The sequence below is a fragment of the Notolepis coatsorum genome (assembly GCF_963971535.1).
Source record: "Notolepis coatsorum genome assembly, chromosome: 4".
Classification (NCBI taxonomy): Eukaryota; Metazoa; Chordata; class Actinopteri; order Aulopiformes; family Paralepididae; genus Notolepis; species Notolepis coatsorum.
Window position 1 is genome coordinate 115,826,845 of NC_140168.1, and position 24,888 is coordinate 115,851,732.

Sequence of the window (24,888 nt, forward strand, 5' to 3'; positions counted from 1 at the left end):
TTTTTCTTTTTTTTTTTCTTTTTTTAACTAGACTTCACTCAGGTGTATTATTGATGCTCTCATTGATACTATGTTTGTTTCTGAAGTGTGTGTGTGTGTGTGTGTGTGATATATAGAGAGAGAGGGGGGTGAGAGAGATGAGGAAGGGGCAAGAGAGAAAGAGAGCTGGGAGAGTGTGTGTGTGAGGGAGAGAGGGGTGTGTGTGATTAATCAGCCCTTGTGTGTGTGAATGTAACATGTTCCTAATGTTTTTTTTCCCCCTATTATTTCATGCACACTTTATTCATTGTTTTAAATTATTATTTTCTTTTAAGTTATTTTGTGCATCACTCTGTTTTGAATTTGATGCAAATTTGCAATGCATGAGGGTCATCCTTTTGTGTTAACACTTTGGGTGCCGGCCAAAAATCCGGAAAATGACTGTGGGTTGCCAGGATTCCTGGACGATTCTAGCATATCTCATGATCTTAGCGGAGCTATTTCTATATTTTATATTATAACTATGGGGAAATGGTTGGGCTCATTTGAAGACGACAAGTTGATGTACACAATGCAAAAAACCGTTTGTTTCTGCATGTCTTCGTTCGTTCACAATTACAAGTTAAAAAACGTCAACAAAAGATAAAAGTGGAGGTAAATTATTTAGAACAGAAGTTACAGGCACTTTTATGAAAGGTGTGCCGGCGGGGTGATAATAGGTACTGAACGTGTTATAAAGCAATTTAGACTGGGATGGATGGATGGATGGTTTGATTGATTGATTGTTTGACAGATTGTTTTATTGGTTTGATTGATAGAATGTTTTATTGTTTTGTTGATAGTTTGATTCATAGATTGATTTGTTTGATTGATTGATTACTTTGTTGGTCATTTGATTGATAGAATGTTTGATTGTTTTGTTGATTTGTTTGATTGATTGATTACTTTGTTGGTCATTTGATTGATAGAATGTTTGATTGTTTTGTTGATAGTTTGATTCATAGATTGATTTGTTTGATTGATTGATTACTTTGTTGGTCATTTGATTGATAGAATGTTTGATTGTTTTGTTGATAGTTTGCTTGATAGAATGTTTGATTGTTTTGTTGATAGTTTGATTCATAGATTGATTTGTTTGATTGATTGATTACTTTGTTGGTAATTTGCTTGATAGAATGTTTGATTGTTTTGTTGATAGTTTGATTCATAGATTGATTGGTTTGATTGATTGATTACTTTGTTGGTCATTTGATTGATAGAATGTTTGATTGTTTTGTTGATAGTTTGATTCATAGATTGATTTGTTTGATTGATTGATTACTTTGTTGGTCATTTGATTGATAGAATGTTTGATTGTTTTGTTGATAGTTTGCTTGATAGAATGTTTGATTGTTTTGTTGATAGTTTGATTCATAGATTGATTGGTTTGATTGATTGATTACTTTGTTGGTCATTTGATTGATAGAATGTTTGATTGTTTTGTTGATAGTTTGATTCATAGATTGATTGGTTTGATTGATTGATTACTTTGTTGGTCATTTGATTGATAGAATGTTTGATTGTTTTGTTGATAGTTTGATTCATAGATTGATTTGTTTGATTGATTGATTACTTTGTTGGTCATTTGATTGATAGAATGTTTGATTGTTTTGTTGGTAATTTGCTTGATAGAATGTTTTATTGTTTTGTTGATAGTTTGATTCATAGATTGATTGGTTTGATTGATTGATTACTTTGTTGGTCATTTGATTGATAGAATGTTTGATTGTTTTGTTGATAGTTTGATTCATAGATTGATTTGTTTGATTGATTACTTTGTTGGTCATTTGCTTGATAGAATGTTTGATTGTTTTGTTGATAGTTTGATTCATAGATTGATTTGTTTGATTGATTGATTACTTTGTTGGTCATTTGATTGATATGCCTGGCGCTAATGAACAAGTAAGTTTTATAACTACTGGTGTAGGTCCAGACAACATTATTATAAAATACAGAATACTTTACAATGCAAAAAACTTGAAACTTTGATGCCATGAACATTTTTATTGTAAAATATGTTCAATAAACTGGGTGACAAGTCATCAGTACCAACCATTGTTGCTGTGCATTATATGCTGGTAACATTCACAGTATAGGATTATGGTAATTTACCAAGACAATACCTTATAAAAAGTGAACACTGGAGGATAATCAACCATTGTTTCAGTGCATTTAGGAGTTTGTTGGTAACATTCACAGTATAGGATTATGGTAATTTACCAATACAATACCTTATAAAAAGTGAACACTGGAGGATAATCAACCATTGTTTCAGTGCATTTAGGAGTTTGTTGGTAACATTCACAGTATAGGATTATGGTAATTTACCAAGACAATACCTTATAAAAAGTGAACACTGTGATGATAACCAACCATTGTTTCAGTGCATTTAGGAGTTTGTTGGTAACATTCACAGTATAGGATTATGGTAATTTACCAAGACAATACCTTATAAAAAGTGAACACTGGAGGATAATCAACCATTGTTTCAGTGCATTTAGGAGTTTGTTGGTAACATTCACAGTATAGGATTATGGTAATTTACCAAGACAATACCTTATAAAAAGTGAACACTGGAGGATAATCAACCATTGTTTCAGTGCATTTAGGAGTTTGTTGGTAACATTCACAGTATAGGATTATGGTAATTTACCAATACAATACCTTATAAAAAGTGAACACTGGAGGATAATCAACCATTGTTTCAGTGCATTTAGGAGTTTGTTGGTAACATTCACAGTATAGGATTATGGTAATTTACCAAGACAATACCTTATAAAAAGTGAACACTGGCTGATGATAACCAACCATTGTGTCAGTGCATTTAGGAGTTTGTTGGTAACATTCACAGTATAGGATTATGGTAATTTACAAAGACAATACCTTATAAAAAGTGAACACTGGAGGATAACCAACCATTGTTTCAGTGCATTTAGGAGTTTGTTGGTAACATTCACAGTATAGGATTATGGTAATTTACCAAGACAATACCTTATAAAAAGTGAACACTGGAGGATAATCAACCATTGTTTCAGTGCATTTAGGAGTTTGTTGGTAACATTCACAGTATAGGATTATGGTAATTTACCAAGACAATACCTTATAAAAAGTGAACACTGGAGGATAATCAACCATTGTTTCAGTGCATTTAGGAGTTTGTTGGTAACATTCACAGTATAGGATTATGGTAATTTACCAAGACAATACCTTATAAAAAGTGAACACTGTGATGATAACCAACCATTGTTTCAGTGCATTTAGGAGTTTGTTGGTAACATTCACAGTATAGGATTATGGTAATTTACCAAGACAATACCTTATAAAAAGTGAACACTGTGATGATAACCAACCATTGTTTCAGTGCATTTAGGAGTTTGTTGGTAACATTCACAGTATAGGATTATGGTAATTTACCAAGACAATACCTTATAAAAAGTGAACACTGTGATGATAACCAACCATTGTTTCAGTGCATTTAGGAGTTTGTTGGTAACATTCACAGTATAGGATTATGGTAATTTACCAAGACAATACCTTATAAAAAGTGAACACTGGCTGATGATAACCAACCATTGTGTCAGTGCATTTAGGAGTTTGTTGGTAACATTCACAGTATAGGATTATGGTAATTTACAAAGACAATACCTTATAAAAAGTGAACACTGGAGGATAACCAACCATTGTTTCAGTGCATTTAGAAGTTTGCTGGTAACATTCACGTCACATGAACTACAGGGCATATCTTACTTGGTCTCTCGCATCGATGACTGCATTGTCCATTGATAAATGGATGAAGCGCCAGATGATCTGTGGACCAAAAAATATCCAATACATGCTTCCAAAGTATATAAATAATAGGCCAATGGACTGCATTAGAAAAGTGTGGTATGTTACCTACAGTATATACTTTTTTAAACTGGGTGACTGTCAGCAACCATTGGTTCTGTGCAAACGGTAAAAATGAGGGGGGAAAAAGATAAATAAAAAAAAACTATATACACACACAATGCAAATTATGAATGGAGTCGATACAGCTAGATCGCTAACATAACGTCTCATCTGCAAGTGGTCCAAACATGCCTATGCAATATCGACAACCGTGGCCCAAATACATGTGTTCAACGCATTTGTCTTGTACAGAAAACAGTGCAACTACCCATACACTATACTATACTATACTATACTACAATATACTATACTATACTATACTACACTATACTATACTACACTCAGCTAGCTATACTATGTACCGGTACACATGGTTCTGTCTGTATCACACAATGATGGATTATTTAGAAGTAATCTGTACTTCTGTGTGCCGGATTATTTAGAAGTAGTCTGTACTTCTGTATGACAACTAATAAAGAAACTATTTAGAGAAATCCCTCTTTGTGTGGTACAGAGCGAAGCATTTGTCACGATGCAGGGGGACTTTGCACGATGTGCAAAAATATCTGGTCTCACTCCTGATGCCACGCCTACTGCAGACACGACATTTCCTACACGGTAGCTTTCTCTTCGGGGTGGCTTTGTATGCAACCATTACATGCTTCACAAAGCCACCCACTAATCTGCTCTGCGGGTCCCCCAGTGGGGCCCTAGGGTCGACACGCCCCACCTGCTCAGCCCCTGCCTCCTCCTCATCCCCACCCCCTGCCTCCTCCCCTGCCTCCTCCCCTGCCTCCGCCTCCGCCTCCATCTCCGCTGTCACCCCAGGAATCTTCTTCTCCTTACCGTCTGTGTAGGTCCGCGCCACAGCCCTGGTGAACCGGAAGAGGTTGGAGTAATGCCCTTGTGGGTGCTTTTTTTTGTACAAGACAAACGCGTTGAAGATACATATTTGGATCAGATACATCACAAACTTTTTGGTCCACTTTCCAGTCTTACGTGTAACCGGATAGTACGATATATTTTGATCCAGCTGATCGACGCCGTTCATGAATTTATTGTACTCCAGGATTGATGTTGGCTTGAGCATCTCCACCCTCAGCGCTTTGCCCTTCTTCTGCTTCTTCCACACCATCGCCTTTTCCATAGTGTCCTCGTGGAAGCTGCTGATGGTCTTCACGATTCTCTTATCGCGCCATGCCACGATCAGGACCTCCTTGTTGTTGACCGCAATGCGCTCCCCCACACCGATGTCACGTTTGGTAATGTTCTTGATGATGGCTGGCTCGCCCCGGTGCTTCCTGAGGGTACCACAGACGTCGGTCCTCAACTGTCGGAGCCTGGCTGACATACGTACCGAGTTGTAGAAGTTGTCCATGTAGAGCGTATAGCCGGCCCCAGACAGACGTCCAAGCAGACCGACGACCGTGTCCCCCAGGAGCGAGCCTTCCCGACAATATGGCTTAAATGAAAAGCAATATCCTGTGCGTGATTCGCACAGGAAGTAGGACTTGATGCCATAGCGGGTGGGCTTGTTGGGGTTGTAGACCCGGAAGGTCAGGCGGCCTCGCCATGCCATCACCCCCTCGTCAATGGCGAGCTCGCGTTCAGGCTGGTACAGCTCCTTGCACCTCGTGTTTACATGGTCGACTACAGGGCGTACTTTGCACAATTTGTCTCTAACCTCCAGGGAAGTATTGTCCGCAAAGTGGAGGAATCGCCAGATCAATTGGAACCTGTTGCGTGGCATGGTATCAGAGTAGTACGGTGTGTACATCATGTCGTCAGTGGTCCACATCTGGTCCACGCGAGGCTTCCGCAGGACACTGCTAAGGAAATGGAGTCCGAGGAACTTCTTCAGCTCCTTCAATGTGAGGGGCTTCCAAAGCAGTGCCCTGCTACTGGTTAGCGTGGGGTCCAGCCGGGCAATGGACTGCTCAGCGTAGAGGTTGGACTGGGCAACAATAGAGTTCAGAAAAGCATCTGTCAGGAACAGATCCATCCATTTCGCAGGCCGGTAAGATCTGAGTGCCTTGGCGTCCTGGAGCAACCCCGGTTGGGCTGTGAAGGGGATCCTTTGAGGCACCCAGCCCTCACGAGACCAGGCATTCTCCTCTTCCTGACGGATCGCAGCCCTGCTCTTCGCTCCTCCACGACCTGTCAATTATACAAATATACTATAACACCCCTACTGTAGACATTCATATGCCACGTAGTTACAAACTGTGTGAGTGAATGAGTGAGTGTGTGTGGGGTTCAGATGTCAGAGCTGGACGTGGTGTGGGGGTCAGAGGTCAGAGCTGGAAGTGGTGTGCAGAGTGAGGCCAACTTACCGCTCTTAGATGTGCGTTTCCGCCCTGCAACAGGTTCCGGCATGTCCAGACTAGCATCCAGTTCTAGAATCACATGATGTAATACATTACACTAGGGCAACGCATTGTCATTGTATTTACCACCATCACCACCAGACCAGGCCCTGCAGCAGCCAGTCACCACCAGGCCCAGGCCCTGCAGCAGCCAGTCACCACCAGGCCCAGGCCCTGCAGCAGCCAGTCACCACCAGGCCCAGGCTCTAGCAGCAGCCAGTCACCACCAGGCCCAGGCTCTAGCAGCAGCCAGCTACCACCAGGCCCAGGCTCTAGCAGCAGCCAGTCACCACCATGTACAATTACCTGCAGGAGTAGAATGTGATCCTATGTCGTTGCCAGTCTCAGCGTCACTATCTGCAGGGTCTGCGCCAGAATCTGAATTGGATTAAATTCATTCAGTAAGTAAGTCTCACAAAACACAATAGTAATACATTTACACATACATAAATGTAGTTAGTACATACCCAAGCATGTTGGTGTATTGGCCCCGGATTCGGTTTCGGAGTGTTCTGCTGTGTGAACACAAAATAAATCAGCGGCCATCAAAGCATGTACATGTGTGTGTGTTGTAATCAATGGAATTTTACATATGCTACACAACCATGCATTTAAATATAGGCCTCGCCATGTGTCCATGCCATTGTGTATGTGTGTGCTGTAATCAATGGAATTTGCATATAGAGGCCTCACCATGTACTGCGAAGTTCAAAGGTGTTGGAGAGGATGCATGTCTTTTGATCTTGTGTGTGTGTGTGTGTACACACACTGCACACACACACACACATACACACACACATCAAATGGCATGGGGTGAGGCATCTACACACACACACACACACACATCCATGTAACTAAATGTAGTGGCCTGTACATGCCTACTATATCCTATATCATTCAACTATCGATTTGAACATGCACAAAACAATATTCACATTGCAACATACCAATTACCACGTCGACCACCACCACCACGTCGTATCATGCCCAGCATGCAACTATTATCACTTACATGATAGCTACACACTTCAAAGAGCCACTTCAAAGGGCGTGCACATGCACACACACACACACACACGCACACAAGACAACCTAACTGTAGCACATGGTAGCGTGGCCTGTACTGCATGCCTACTATATCCTATATCATTCAACTATCGATTTGAACATGCACAAAACAATATTCACATTGCAACATACCAATTACCACGTCGACCACCACCACCACGTCGTATCATGCCCAGCATGCAACTATTATCACTTACATGATAGCTACACACTTCAAAGAGCCACTTCAAAGGGCGTGCACATGCACACACACACACACACACGCACACAAGACAACCTAACTGTAGCACATGGTAGCGTGGCCTGTACTGCATGCCTACTATATCCTATATCATTCAACTATTGATTTGAACATGCACAAAACAATATTCACATTGCAACATACCAATTACCACGTCGACCACCACCACCACGTCGTATCATGCCCAGCATGCAACTATTATCACTTACATGATAGCTATACACACTTCAAAGAGCCACTTCAAAGGGCGTGCACATGCACACACACACACACACACACGCACACAAGACAACCTAACTGTAGCACATGGTCGCGTGGCCTGTACTCTACATCCCTACTATATCCTATATCATTCAACTATCGATTTGAACATGCACAAAACAATATTCACATTGCATTAGTAAACATGACGTACCGTTGCCCCGTCGACCACCACCGTGTCCGACTCCCACGTCTGAATCGTGCGATGAATCAGACTCATACCTCCGACCCAAGCCGAGATCATCGTCAGATGATTCCGGAGCTAGAATATAATAAATGCATATCAGCGTTAGGTTTGGCAAACTAACGTTACATAGTCACAGAATAAGCGGTAGGTAAATCATCAAATACACGTTTCACACACACACAATCACATGCATATCGCCGGCGTTGGTTTGTCGAACTAACGTTACATAGACAGTCACAGTATGTAAATCATCAAATACACGTTTCACACACACACACAATCACATGCATATCGCCGTTGGTTTGTCGAACTAACGTTACATAGTCACAGTATGTAAATCATCAAATACACGTTTCACACACACACATATATATATATATATATATAAGACCGTGTAATTACCTGGTGGTTCCCAATCGGCGCTCCCATCAGATTCGTGGGCGGTCGAATCGCTGTCCCCTGACTCGCATGAAGAAGCTATGACCACAGCGGCAGCCTTCCTCTTCCTCGAACTGCGTCGGGTAGAGCCGCTCCCGGTCCCGGGGAGAGACGCGTTACTGGGCCCAGCAACGGTCTCACGGCTCTCTCCGATCGGAGCTACCAAAGACGTTGGTGCTGTTGGTGCTGCTGCTGCTTGAACAACCGCGGGTCCAAACGCCAGCTTCGTCTGAACAAAGCGACCCGCCGCCGGATTGTCCCCTCGCTTTCCTACACTACGTCTCTTCATACTGATCTAAATGAAACTACTAACTGATCAAACTACTATTACTACTACTGAAATATACTACCTAGACTACACACTAATCCCTCGAATAGTACTACTACTTAGCACGACTAAGTACTTTCTAAAGCACAGCTGAAACCTTACAATTAGTCTGATACTACCACTATACTGTATAACACTATAAATATAGACTATAGGCTGATCTCAATTCAAATCTCTCTCTCAATCTCTCTCTCTCTCTCTCTATCGCTCTATCTATCTCTCTCTCTCTCTCTCCTCCAAAACCTCGTAGATTCTGGGATCGCGCTAACGTTTTATACCTGTGGTTACATTGGCCAGGTATGCTGGCCAATCAAATGCCAGATTCATTGTGGGGTACAATATTCCCCCTATTGTGATAGTGTTAGAAAATAGGGGGACACTGCCACCTAGTGAAATTTGAGAGGAAATGCAGTTTCCGGTTAAAATTTTCTTCCAAAAGCTCGGCGGTGAAGTTCAGACGGGGAAAATCGAAAAAAGATGTAAACAGATCAAAGACGCTGTACAGCGTCCTCGGCACCTTGAGCATGGCCGGGAAAGACGCTGTAAAGCGTTTCCCGGCACCCAAAGTGTTAAATGGCTGCATAAAGCAAGCATTTGTTGACTCGCATGTTGATAAAGAGTATTAAAACTTGGAACTTGAAAAAGATCTGTTTAAGGTAAAAAAAAATAAAAATGCGACTAATTTGCGATTAATCGTGAGTTAACTATGGACAATCATGCGATTAATCTAGGTTAAGTATTTTAATCGTTTGACAGCACTATTATATATATATATATTTTTTTAATCAATTTTTTTTTTTTTTTTTTTTAGTATTTATAAGCTCCGACGTCATCGGTACTGCTATCGGTACTCGAGAAATTATGGAGTTTTTTTTTTTGAGGAATTTAAACGTCGCAAACTAATCTTGTTGGCCGTTTTCTATCTCTCCTCCCTCGGTCTCTCTCTGCCTGCGCTCTGCTCTGGCTGTGCTCTTACACACTCACTCACACACACACACACTCACTCACTCACTCACTCACTCACTCACTCAGACAGCTCTGCTCTCGACAGCACCCGTGTGTGTGTGTGTGAGTGAGTGTGTGTAAGAGCACAGCCGGCTCGCACAGGCAGAGAGAGACCGAGGGAGGAGAGATAGAAAACGGCCAACAAGATTAGTTTGCAACGTTTAAATTCCTCAAAAAAAGTCTGGGTCTATTTTACTAAAGTCGATGCTGACAACGCTCGTTGCCACAAGTGCAACAAGACATTTGCCAGTAATGTATAAGCGCTGGTACTTGTCAATGTGGCTGGCGGGGAGCAGCTAACGTTATAGCTCCGAGTAGAATAATGGCCGACAATCCGGAGGTAAATAAACGAACGAGAGCTTCTGATTGGTGGTAAGAAGAAGAGGTGGGTGCAAGCGGAGGGACGTAATTGGCAGATCGACTGTCTGTCTCCGAATGTAACGTGACTACGTCACAGCCGAGAAAGGGAGCGCTGGATTTGTGTAAAACTCCCTGTTCCTAAACCACACGCTGTCAGTCATACCACAGTACTGGCAAAACGGGAGGAGGCTATAATAAAAACAAGCGCCCTTCATCCAAATCCACCCACAACGGATTTCTTTTAACCAAAACATTTATTATATATTATCGGAGCTATTAATAACGTTATCGGGTTTATCGGGATGACGTCATAATTGCTGATATCGGCCCGATAATTATCGTGCATCCCTAGTGAAAATACCGTAAAGCGTTGTGGTTGTTGTGCACTGGTAGAGCAAGCAAATAATCCGTCTCTTATTATATGTGAACTAAAGAGTACAAGGTTTACACAACAGCCCCCACCCGCTTTTTATTGTATTTGTACCTGTACTGTCCGCTGTCAGCTGTTTATCTCTCTCTGTGAGCTTGATTAACTAGCGTTAGCTCACGTTAGCTAGCGTTAGCTCCGCGGCAAATTTTAGATTACCCTGAACTAAATCAATGACTAGGTTATAAAGCATTCGAGTAGTTTTCACTGCACATAGAAGTAGCCAAACAGCGGGAGCATTTCGGGAGCATATGACCTGTTTATCTCTCTCTGTGAGCTTGATTAACTAGCGTTAGCTCACGTTAGCTAGCGTTAGCTCCGCGGCTCATTTTAGATTACCCTGAACTAAATCAATGACTAGGTTATAAAGCATTCGAGTAGTTTTCACTGCACATAGAAGTAGGGATGCACGATAATTATCGGGCCGATAATTATCGGGCCGATATCAGCAATTATGACGTCATCCCGATAAACCCGATAACGTTATTGATAGCTCCGATAATATAATAAATTTTTTGGTTAAAAGAAATCCGGTGTGGGTGGATTTGGATGAAGGGCGCTTGTTTTTATTATAGCCTCCTCCCGTTTTGCCAGTACTGTGGTAAAACTGATAGCGTGTGGTTTAGGAACAGGGAGTTTTTCACAAATCCAGCGCTCCCTTTCTTGGCTGTGACGTAGTCACGTTACATTCGGAGGCAGACAGTCGATCTGCCAATTACGTCCCACTGCTTGCACCCACCTCTTCTTCTTACCACCAATCAGAAGCTCTCGTTCGTTTATTTACCTCCGGATTGTCAGCCATTACTCTACTCGGAGCTCAGGCTATTAACGTTAGTTCCCCGCCAGCCACATTGACAAGTACCAGCGCTTATACATTACTGGCAAATGTCTTGTTGCACTTGTGGCAACGAGCGTTGTCAGTAGGGGTGGACGGTATGGTCTAAAATTTATATCACGGTATAATTTGAAGCATAGACGGTAACGGTATATATCACGGTATCATCGTTTTTGATAAAAAAAAAATTTATTTTATATAATTTTTTTTTTTATATAAAATATATATATTATATAATTAGACTTGTACTGGTATTATCTGCGAGACATCGCCACCACGCAACAAGCTCCACTGTCTGTGTGTACTCTAGTAGCCTCCAGCTACGGCCAGAATTCTCCGGAGCTGCACCTGGACCTATACTCGAGTAGCCTCGAGCAGAGCTACGGCCAGGATTCTCCGGCGCTGCACCTGGACCCTATTGTATTGGTATTATAACGTTAGCAAGCCCTCAGCTCGAATACGCATCGAATCAGTGTTATAAGACATTGATATCATGAGCTATCTGTAGCTACTGCATATATAACGTTAATACAACGCCTCAGTGAATTATTTAGTTCAATGGGACATTTCGTTTTGAACGGTGAACTAACTTGTGTTAACGTGAGCTAACAGGTAGCATACACGTCTCTAGTACTAGACTTTGTGGAGCGTTTGTTGATGTCAGGAGCTATCGGTAGCTGGCCGACTAGATACCGTTCGGTTAGACAATGCCCCATCATGTATTAAACTAAAAGTGAATAGTTGACTGGGTCATTTTGTAACGGTAGCTAAGCTAACGTTAGCTCAGGGAGACGCCGACAGCTCCCGTGTCCCGTCCCGTAGACTACTAGACCCGTGTTTACATGCGTGCGGTAGGGGCTGGCACGCCCACTGCGCGAAGCCTCCTAAATAACTTTTTCCAGTTCGCACATATCTATTATCTATGACTAATTCTATCTATTTTTAGGGGCAAATGCCAGTGAAATAGTCGCGCTGTGGTTACATGACGTCATTGCTATTTTAGAGCTGCACTACCGGTTACACGGTATACTCAAAATCCATACCGTAGAGCAAATTCATACCGTTTATACCGTATACCGTTTATACCGTCCACCCCTAGTTGTCAGCATCGACTTTAGTAAAATAGACCCAAACTTTTGAACGTTTCGTTCTGTCCGCCAGGCCCATGATGAGAGCAGAGCTGTCTGTACTCTGCAGCACCCGTGTGTGTGTGTGTGAGTGAGTGTTTGTGTGGGAGGGGAAGAGAGGAGAGAGCACAGCACAGCCTGCTCCTCTCGCAGGCAGAGACAAACGGCCAACAAGATTAGTTTGCGACGTTTAAATTCCTCAAAAAAAAAAACATAATTTCTCGAGTACCGATAGCGGTACCGATGACGTCGGAGCTTATAAATACTAAAAAAAAAAAAAAAAAAATTGATAAAATATATATATATATATATATATACATTTAAAAAAAAATATTATAATACAATAAATATCGGTTATCGGTATCGGTTATCGACTTGAGGAGCATAAAGTTATCGATATCGGTGTCAAAAAATCTATCGTGCATCCCTACATAGAAGTAGCCAAACAGCGGGAGCATTTCGGGAGCATATGACCAAAACCCAGGCAATTTCGAGCCCTTAAGGAATCGAATAGTCTGCCATGGCTAGGCTACATGCTAACGTTATTGTTTTTGTCATACCGTCATATACCGTATACCGGGGTATTATGTCAGCAAGGTATGATGGTGTGAAAAAAATGATACCGCCCAAGCCTAATATGAATAGCGCGTTACGTTAATATAGAGAGATGAAAACAATACGTTATTTATATATTGATGTGATGTCGATTGATATGAATAGCGCGTTACGTTAATATAGAGAGATGAAAACAATACGAGGAAATGGGCGAGGACTATTGATGTGAGAGATGAAAACAATACGTTATTTATATATTGATGTCTATTGATTATATATATATTATATATATATTCTAGTGCTGTCAAACGATTAAAATATTTAACTCGATTAATCGCATGATTGTCCATAGTTAACTCGCGATTAATCACAAATTAATCACATTTTTTATCTTTTTTTTACCTTAAACAGATCTTTTTCAAGTTCCAAGTTTTAATACTCTTATCAACATGCGAGTCAACAAATCAAATCAAATCAAATTTATTTATAGGGCCCGACAACACACGTTAATGTCCCCATGGGCCGTACAGGTCTTCTTTAAACAGGTCAAGAAGACAACATAACAATAAGTCAAGAACAGAACAAGAACACCATAGGGTCCAAATTTTTTTTAGATGAATGCAAATAAATGAAAGAATGCAAGCACTCCCAGACATACCCCACGCGAAGGTAAGGAAAAACTCACAAAAACCTAACAATAGGGAAAAAAGCTCCACATGCAGTGTGGAGGAGAGAAACCTTAGAAGGGCCGTTCAAGGGGGGATCTCCCTTCTTAGATGCTTTGTGCAGCCATTTAACACAAAAGGATGACCCTCATGCATTGCAAATTTGCATCAAATTCAAAACAGAGTGATGCACAAAATAACTTAAAAGAAAATAATAATTTAAAACAATGAATAAAGTGTGCATGAAATAATAGGGGAAAGAAAACGTTAGGAACTTGTTACATTCACACACACAAGGGCTGATTAATCACACACCCCCCTCTCTCCCTCACACACACACTCTCCCAGCTCTTTTTCTCTTTTGCCCCTTCCTCATCTCTCTCACCCCCCTCTCTCTCTATATCTCACACACACACACACACACACACACACACACACACACACACACACACACACACACACTTCAGAAAAAAACATAGTATCAATGAGAGCATCAATAATATATAAGCAAAGGAAACAATATAAGCACCTGAGTGAAGTCTAAAAAAAAAAAAAAAAAAAAATCTAGTAATTTTTTTTTTTTTTTTTTTTTTTTAGATAATCTTGAGTTAAAAAAATTAGTGGCATTAATAGAATCGGGAGTTAACGCGATATTAACGCGATATATTTGACAGCCTTAATATATTCATATTGACTATATGAATAGCGCGTTACGTTAACCCTTTCTCTGCCACGCTTATGTACATCCTTATACCGTCCTCTGCCAGCTCTATTTGTCTATGGAGAAGTTCCCCTTCTTTGCAGGGCTATAACTTTTTAAATTGTATTGCTAAATTGACATTACTATGGCCCATTCAACGTCAATTATCTATCGTTTAGGATGTAGCAACGTTCTACTTTTTCATTCACATATTCATACTAAAATACGGTCTAAAGTATAAATGTTTTTATCGTTTTCTGCAGCATTCTGCAGAACGTGAGTTATAGCCCTAAATACATATATTAGATCATCAAATGTAGTTTGATACCGATTGACGTCATAATAAAACTTTCAATTGCACAAGGTCCTAAACGTCTTGCCTCATCATCTGCTGGTGACCGGAGGGGGGGGGGGGGGGGTTTATAAGTCCGTGGCCGACGTTAAATGAATCATGTAGTATGGGTGATATATTGATCATAGCAGTTTGTATCGAAAATGGTAAACAAACAGGCTGAAACTCACCCCAGTCTCCTCGTAGCGTTGGGTGATGAGCGTGGAGCAAAAAGATTGCTATTATGGGATGTTGATATATGCGATCCATTTCCAGGTTGTATAATAGTATATACGTCCAAATCATGTTGTTTATCGAGTTATTGGCAACGGATTGCTATCCATTGTGTCGAGCTCGAGTCCCGCGAGCGATAGCGAGTGGCCGGACCGAATATGGATGAGCACCACATCCTGCCGCTCATTTCCTGTTTGGGCGATCCGCCGATCGGCCACCAGATGGTGCTCTTGAACTGTTGGAGAGTTGAGAGGAGATCAACAGGGGATCTCAAGACTCCGTGGGTAAAATATGATTGCCATCACAGATTTTTGAAATATTGATCTCAAAGACGCCTTACAGCGTCATTGGCAGATTACGCATGGCGGAGAATGACGTGGACTTGGGCTGTGGAACTGAAAGCTAGGTGAGGACAGTAGCTACCAGGCCACGCTCCCTCAGACATGGCCACGCCCCCACCACAGCAGGTGAGGACAGTAGCACTAGCTACCAGGCCACGCCCCCTCAGACATGGCCACGCCCCCCACCACAGCAGGTGAAGAGAGTAGCTACCAGGCCACGCCCCCTCAGACATGGCCACGCCCCCCACCACAGCAGGTGAGGAGAGTAACTCTTTACTGCAGAACCGGACTTAAAAGGGGTATTTCACTTCTTTCTAACTTGAATCTAAGGCTGGGTGATATGGCCAATATATCAGGATGTTTTCTTAGTTTTGACAGTATATAACACTATTTGGGTCAGGGTTATTACAAATTACAGTGTGATACAACGTCTATTTTTATGTCTTTGTCTTGTAATATTTCATTTGAAATGGTCTATTTAGTTTTACCTTTTTAATACTGCTGCGAGTATTAATAAAAAAATGTTATAATCAGACAAAATGAATCAACATGTTGTGAGGAGGACATGTGATAATCAGACATGTAACTAACATGTTGTTGTGAGGAGGACATGTGATAATCAGACATGTAACTAACATGTTGTGAGGAGGACATGTGATAATCAGACATGTAACTAACATGTTGTGAGGAGGACATGTGATAATCAGACATGTAACTAACATGTTGTTGTGAGGAGGACATGTGATAATCAGACATGTAACTAACATGTTGTTGTGAGGAGGACATGTGATAATCAGACATGTAACTAACATGTTGTTGTGAGGAGGACATGTGATAATCAGACATGTAACTAACATGTTGTGAGGAGGACATGTGATAATCAGACATGTAACTAACATGTTGTGAGGAGGACATGTGATACTCAGACATGTAACTAACATGTTGTGAGGAGGACATGTGATAATCAGACATGTAACTAACATGTTGTTGTGAGGAGGACATGTGATAATCAGACATGTAACTAACATGTTGTGAGGAGGACATGTGATAATCAGACATGTAACTAACATGTTGTTGTGAGGAGGACATGTGATAATCAGACATGTAACTAACATATTGTGAGGAGGACATGTGATAATCAGACATGTAACTAACATGTTGTGAGGAGGACATGTGATACTCAGACATGTAACTAACATGTTGTGAGGAGGACATGTGATAATCAGACATGTAACTAACATGTTGTTGTGAGGAGGACATGTGATAATCAGACATGTAACTAACATGTTGTGAGGAGGACATGTGATAATCAGACATGTAACTAACATGTTGTGAGGACATGTGATAATCAGACATGTAATTAACATGTTGTTGTGAGGAGGACATGTGATAATCAGACATGTAACTAACATGTTGTGAGGAGGACATGTGATAATCAGACATGTAACTAACATGTTGTGAGGAGGACATGTGATAATCAGACATGTAACTAACATGTTGTTGTGAGGAGGACATGTGATAATCAGACATGTAACTAACATGTTGTTGTGAGGAGGACATGTGATAATCAGACATGTAACTAACATGTTGTGAGGAGGACATGTGATAATCAGACATGTAACCAACATGTTGTGAGGAGGACATGTGATAATCAGACATGTAACTAACATGTTGTGAGGAGGACATGTGATAATCAGACATGTAACTAACATGTTGTTGTGAGGACATGTGATGATCAGACATGTAACTAACATGTTGTTGTGAGGAGGACATGTGATAATCAGACATGTAACTAACATGTTGTTGTGAGGAGGACATGTGATAATCAGACATGTAACTAACATGTTGTGAGGAGGACATGTGATAATCAGACATGTAACTAACATGTTGTGAGGAGGACATGTGATAATCAGACATGTAACTAACATGTTGTTGTGAGGAGGACATGTGATAATCAGACATGTAACTAACATGTTGTTGTGAGGAGGACATGTGATAATCAGACATGTAACTAACATGTTGTGAGGAGGACATGTGATAATCAGACATGTAACTAACATGTTGTTGTGAGGAGGACGTGATAATCAGACATGTAACTAACATGTTGTGAGGAGGACATGTGATAATCAGACATGTAACTAACATGTTGTTGTGAGGAGGACATGTGATAATCAGACATGTAACTAACATGTTTTGAGGAGGACATGTGATAATCAGACATGTAACTAACATGTTGTGAGGAGGACATGTGATAATCAGACATGTAACTAACATGTTGTGAGGAGGACATGTGATAATCAGACATGTAACTAACATGTTGTTGTGAGGAGGACATGTGATAATCAGACATGTAACTAACATGTTGTGAGGAGGACATGTGATAATCAGACATGTAACTAACATGTTGTGAGGAGGACATGTGATAATCAGACATGTAACTAACATGTTGTTGTGAGGAGGACATGTGATAATCAGACATGTAACTAACATGTTGTGAGGAGGACATGTGATAATCAGACATGTAACTAACATGTTGTTGTGAGGAGGACATGTGATAATCAGACATGTAACTAACATGTTGTGAGGAGGACATGTGATAATCAGACATGTAACCAACATGTTGTGAGGAGGACATGTGATAATCAGACATGTAACTAACATGTTGTGAGGAGGACATGTGATAATCAGACATGTAACTAACATGTTGTTGTGAGGAGGACATGTGATAATCAGACATGTAACTAACATGTTGTTGTGAGGAGGACATGTGATAATCAGACATGTAACTAACATGTTGTTGTGAGGAGGACATGTGATAATCAGACATGTAACTAACATGTTGTGAGGAGGACATGTGATAATCAGACATGTAACTAACATGTTGTGAGGAGGACATGTGATAATCAGACATGTAACTAACATGTTGTTGTGAGGAGGACATGTGATAATCAGACATGTAACTAACATGTTGTTGTGAGGAGGACATGTGATAATCAGACATGTAACTAACATGTTGTGAGGAGGACATGTGATAATCAGCCATGTAACTAACATGTTGTTGTGAGGAGGACATGTGATAATCAGACATGTAACTAACATGTTGTGAGGAGGACATGTGATAATCAGACATGTAACTAACATGTTGTTGTGAGGAGGACATGTGATAATCAGACATGTAACTAACATGTTGTGAGGAGGACATGTGATAATCAGACATGTAACTAACATGTTGTGAGGAGGACATGTGATAATCAGACATGTAACTAACATGTTGTGAGGAGGACATGTGATAATCAGACATGTAACTAACATGTTGTTGTGATGAGGACATGTGATAATCAGACATGTAACTAACATGTTGTGAGGAGGGCATGTGATAATCAGACATGTAACTAACATGTTGTGAGGAGGACATGTGATAATCAGACATGTAACTAACATGTTGTTGTGAGGAGGACATGTGATAATCAGACATGTAACTAACATGTTGTGAGGAGGACATGTGATAATCAGACATGTAACTAACATGTTGTGAGGAGGACATGTGATAATCAGACATGTAACTAACATGTTGTTGTGAGGAGGACATGTGATAATCAGACATGTAACTAACATGTTGTTGTGAGGTTGGACATGTGATAATCAGACATGTAACTAACATGTTGTGAGGAGGACATGTGATAATCAGACATGTAACTAACATGTTGTTGTGAGGAGGACATGTGATAATCAGACATGTAACTAACATGTTGTGAGGAGGACATGTGATAATCAGACATGTAACTAACATGTTGTTGTGAGGAGGACATGTGATAATCAGACATGTAACTAACATGTTGTGAGGAGGACATGTGATAATCAGACATGTAACTAACATGTTGTGAGGAGGACATGTGATAATCAGACATGTAACTAACATGTTGTGAGGAGGACATGTGATAATCAGACATGTAACTAACATGTTGTTGTGAGGAGGACATGTGATAATCAGACATGTAACTAACATGTTGTGAGGAGGACATGTGATAATCAGACATGTAACTAACATGTTGTGAGGAGGACATGTGATAATCAGACATGTAACTAACATGTTGTTGTGAGGAGGACATGTGATAATCAGACATGTAACTAACATGTTGTTGTGAGGAGGACATGTGATAATCAGACATGTAACTAACATGTTGTTGTGAGGAGGACATGTGATAATCAGACATGTAACTAACATGTTGTGAGGAGGACATGTGATAATCAGACATGTAACTAACATGTTGTGAGGAGGACATGTGATACTCAGACATGTAACTAACATGTTGTGAGGAGGACATGTGATAATCAGACATGTAACTAACATGTTGTTGTGAGGAGGACATGTGATAATCAGACATGTAACTAACATGTTGTGAGGAGGACATGTGATAATCAGACATGTAACTAACATGTTGTTGTGAGGAGGACATGTGATAATCAGACATGTAACTAACATGTTGTGAGGAGGACATGTGATAATCAGACATGTAACTAACATGTTGTGAGGAGGACATGTGATACTCAGACATGTAACTAACATGTTGTGAGGAGGACATGTGATAATCAGACATGTAACTAACATGTTGTTGTGAGGAGGACATGTGATAATCAGACATGTAACTAACATGTTGTGAGGAGGACATGTGATAATCAGACATGTAACTAACATGTTGTGAGGAGGACATGTGATAATCAGACATGTAACTAACATGTTGTTGTGAGGAGGACATGTGATAATCAGACATGTAACTAACATGTTGTGAGGAGGACATGTGATAATCAGACATGTAACTAACATGTTGTGAGGAGGACATGTGATAATCAGACATGTAACTAACATGTTGTTGTGAGGAGGACATGTGATAATCAGACATGTAACTAACATGTTGTTGTGAGGAGGACATGTGATAATCAGACATGTAACTAACATGTTGTGAGGAGGACATGTGATAATCAGACATGTAACCAACATGTTGTGAGGCGGACATGTGATAATCAGACATGTAACTAACATGTTGTGAGGAGGACATGTGATAATCAGACATGTAACTAACATGTTGTTGTGAGGAGGACATGTGATGATCAGACATGTAACTAACATGTTGTTGTGAGGAGGACATGTGATAATCAGACATGTAACTAACATGTTGTTGTGAGGAGGACATGTGATAATCAGACATGTAACTAACATGTTGTGAGGAGGACATGTGATAATCAGACATGTAACTAACATGTTGTGAGGAGGACATGTGATAATCAGACATGTAACTAACATGTTGTTGTGAGGAGGACATGTGATAATCAGACATGTAACTAACATGTTGTTGTGAGGAGGACATGTGATAATCAGACATGTAACTAACATGTTGTGAGGAGGACATGTGATAATCAGACATGTAACTAACATGTTGTTGTGAGGAGGACGTGATAATCAGACATGTAACTAACATGTTGTGAGGAGGACATGTGATAATCAGACATGTAACTAACATGTTGTTGTGAGGAGGACATGTGATAATCAGACATGTAACTAACATGTTTTGAGGAGGACATGTGATAATCAGACATGTAACTAACATGTTGTGAGGAGGACATGTGATAATCAGACATGTAACTAACATGTTGTGAGGAGGACATGTGATAATCAGACATGTAACTAACATGTTGTTGTGAGGAGGACATGTGATAATCAGACATGTAACTAACATGTTGTGAGGAGGACATGTGATAATCAGACATGTAACTAACATGTTGTGAGGAGGACATGTGATAATCAGACATGTAACTAACATGTTGTTGTGAGGAGGACATGTGATAATCAGACATGTAACTAACATGTTGTGAGGAGGACATGTGATAATCAGACATGTAACTAACATGTTGTTGTGAGGAGGACATGTGATAATCAGACATGTAACTAACATGTTGTGAGGAGGACATGTGATAATCAGACATGTAACCAACATGTTGTGAGGAGGACATGTGATAATCAGACATGTAACTAACATGTTGTGAGGAGGACATGTGATAATCAGACATGTAACTAACATGTTGTTGTGAGGAGGACATGTGATAATCAGACATGTAACTAACATGTTGTTGTGAGGAGGACATGTGATAATCAGACATGTAACTAACATGTTGTTGTGAGGAGGACATGTGATAATCAGACATGTAACTAACATGTTGTGAGGAGGACATGTGATAATCAGACATGTAACTAACATGTTAGGAGGACATGTGATAATCAGACATGTAACTAACATGTTGTGAGGAGGACATGTGATAATCAGACATGTAACTAACATGTTGTTGTGAGGAGGACATGTGAGAGTCAGACATGTAACTAACATGTTGTTGTGAGGAGGACATGTGATAATCAGACATGTAACTAACATGTTGTGAGGAGGACATGTGATAATCAGCCATGTAACTAACATGTTGTTGTGAGGAGGACATGTGATAATCAGACATGTAACTAACATGTTGTGAGGAGGACATGTGATAATCAGACATGTAACTAACATGTTGTTGTGAGGAGGACATGTGATAATCAGACATGTAACTAACATGTTGTGAGGAGGACATGTGATAATCAGACATGTAACTAACATGTTGTGAGGAGGACATGTGATAATCAGACATGTAACTAACATGTTGTGAGGAGGACATGTGATAATCAGACATGTAACTAACATGTTGTTGTGAGGAGGACATGTGATAATCAGACATGTAACTAACATGTTGTGAGGAGGACATGTGATAATCAGACATGTAACTAACATGTTGTGAGGAGGACATGTGATAATCAGACATGTAACTAACATGTTGTTGTGAGGAGGACATGTGATAATCAGACATGTAACTAACATGTTGTGAGGAGGACATGTGATAATCAGACATGTAACTAACATGTTGTGAGGAGGACATGTGATAATCAGACATGTAACTAACATGTTGTTGTGAGGAGGACATGTGATAATCAGACATGTAACTAACATGTTGTTGTGAGGAGGACATGTGATAATCAGACATGTAACTAACATGTTGTGAGGAGGACATGTGATAATCAGACATGTAACTAACATGTTGTTGTGAGGAGGACATGTGATAATCAGACATGTAACTAACATGTTGTGAGGAGGACATGTGATAATCAGACATGTAACTAACATGTTGTGAGGAGGACATGTGATAATCAGACATGTAACTAACATGTTGTGAGGAGGACATGTGATAATCAGACATGTAACTAACATGTTGTGAGGAGGACATGTGATAATCAGACATGTAACTAACATGTTGTGAGGAGGACATGTGATAATCAGACATGTAACTAACATGTTGTTGTGAGGAGGACATGTGATAATCAGACATGTAACTAACATGTTGTGAGGAGGACATGTGATAATCAGACATGTAACTAACATGTTGTTGTGAGGAGGACATGTGATAATCAGACATGTAACTAACATGTTGTGAGGAGGACATGTGATAATCAGACATGTAACTAACATGTTGTGAGGAGGACATGTGATAATCAGACATGTAACTAACATGTTGTGAGGAGGACATGTGATAATCAGACATGTAACTAACATGTTGTGAGGAGGACATGTGATAATCAGACATGTAACTAACATGTTGTGAGGAGGACATGTGATAATCACAACAGAAGGACTGCAACATGCCTCTTTATGGCTCACCCAGGGACCTCTTTTGAATAATATAAATGAGGGTTATATTCACGTACATGTCTTGTATATTTGATCAGGCACAGAGCAGTCCAGGAAGAGGAGGCGTGTCCAGGCCGCGTCGTCCCGCCTCCTGCCCATCTCAGGAGGAGCCTCGGAGAGATGCAGCGAGATCATCCACCGCATGCACCAAGACAAGGTCTCCTTCGAGGTGACCTCTGACCCTAGACTCATCTTACATGTATAAGAATCCATAATTAATAATTCAAAGAATGTATTGTGATGAGCCTGGTGGGTTTCAGACTCGCCACGGTTCAAATACAAACAATCGATGAACGTCTAAAATTCATAAAACTACACTACCCAGCTCATACCAGCCGCCGACGAAGACATTTTCTTTTTCTTACAAGCATTGACTGGAATGTTGTGTTTATATCTCACGGGTCAAACAAACCTCAATGTTATTGCCATAAAATACAACGTATATTGTTTCTTTACCTTTCTGTGAACGTCTAGGAAAAAACGGCGTCTCAATCCGGAGCTATGGACATAATCCGGAAGTAACTGTACTTGCAGTGAGATTTAATTCACGTCTTTGCTGCCCTCTACCCGGCGCCTGGTGGTACTACATCCAGATTTAACACTGGTATTGGAATAGAGGAGATCTTGGCCTTTCAAATAATGTATCACTTGACCCTATAAATCTATTTTATGCCTGGCATTTCATATTCTTTTTTTTTATCCACTTTTTCTCCTTATTTTATATTTTTCTCCCATCCCAATTTCGTGTATCCAATTCTCCCCTCCCCTGTCTTGAACGTTGCTCGACTATGCCCCCCACTGGTCGGTTGTAGGGAGGATAGAAGCCTTGCATCACGCGTTCCCTCCGGCACACGAGGAGGCAGCCTGTCGCATCTTTTCACTAGACAGCGTGGACTCTCGGTGGTGAGGAGTAACGTGTGGGAGGCTCACGCTGCCCCCGATACTTCCTGTCTCTGCTGTGCAGGCGTCTCCCAACCGACCTGTAGGGGTCGCTGTCCACAACGTCCAATCCCCACCCATCGACTTCCACCCGCGCGCCTCCTCACCAAAACAAGAAAATACGAACACATCAGCCCAGTTTTGGCCTCGCTCCACTGGCTGCCTATTAGCTTCAGGATCGATTTTAAATTAGCACTAAATGTTTTTAAATCATTAAATGGCACGGCTCCCTCCTATCTGTCCGAGCTCCTGCACCGCCACACCCCCCACCGATCCCTCAGATCAGCTGACCAGATGCTATTGGTGGTACCCAGAACCAGGCTCAAAACTAGGGGAGACAGAGCTTTCTCCACCGCAGCGCCTAGACTGTGGAACAGCCTCCCCCTCAGCGTACAGACTGCCCAGACCGTACAGGCTTTTAAATCACTCCTGAAAACCTACCTGTTCTCCTTGGCCTTCCCCCCTACTTAACCACCACTAGACCCCTGGCCCTTCTATCCTCTTTGTTTTACTGTGTCCTACCAGTTTTTATTACTTTCATTGCTTTATTATGTTTTTAATCCTATATCTTGCACCATACTGTTTGTTTTTGTTGCTTTCATTGCTTTGCTATGTTTTTTTTTCTTTCTTTTAATCTTATACCTTGCCTCACACTAATTTGTTTTTATCAACTTGCTTGTGAAGCACTTTGGTGTCAGCTGCCGCTGCCTGGAAATGTGCTATACAAATAAAACTGACTTGACTTGACTTTGCCAAATGAGCCAGTACGACGGCTGGCCCAAGCCGAAGGCAATGCTGAGACTGGGATTCG

At 40.8% G+C, this 24,888-nt stretch overlaps 1 protein-coding gene across 1 annotated transcript in view; it reads left to right on the forward strand.

Moving 5' to 3' along the window:
- The window catches only part of LOC311226662 (uncharacterized protein), a 107,050-nt gene that overhangs the window by 36,829 nt on the left and 45,333 nt on the right, over window positions 1-24,888 (forward strand). The window contains exon 4 of the mRNA XM_084312078.1: window positions 23,177-23,307. Coding sequence (XP_084168204.1) covers window positions 23,177-23,307 — 131 coding nt within the window. The remainder of the gene's footprint in view (window positions 1-23,176; window positions 23,308-24,888) is intronic.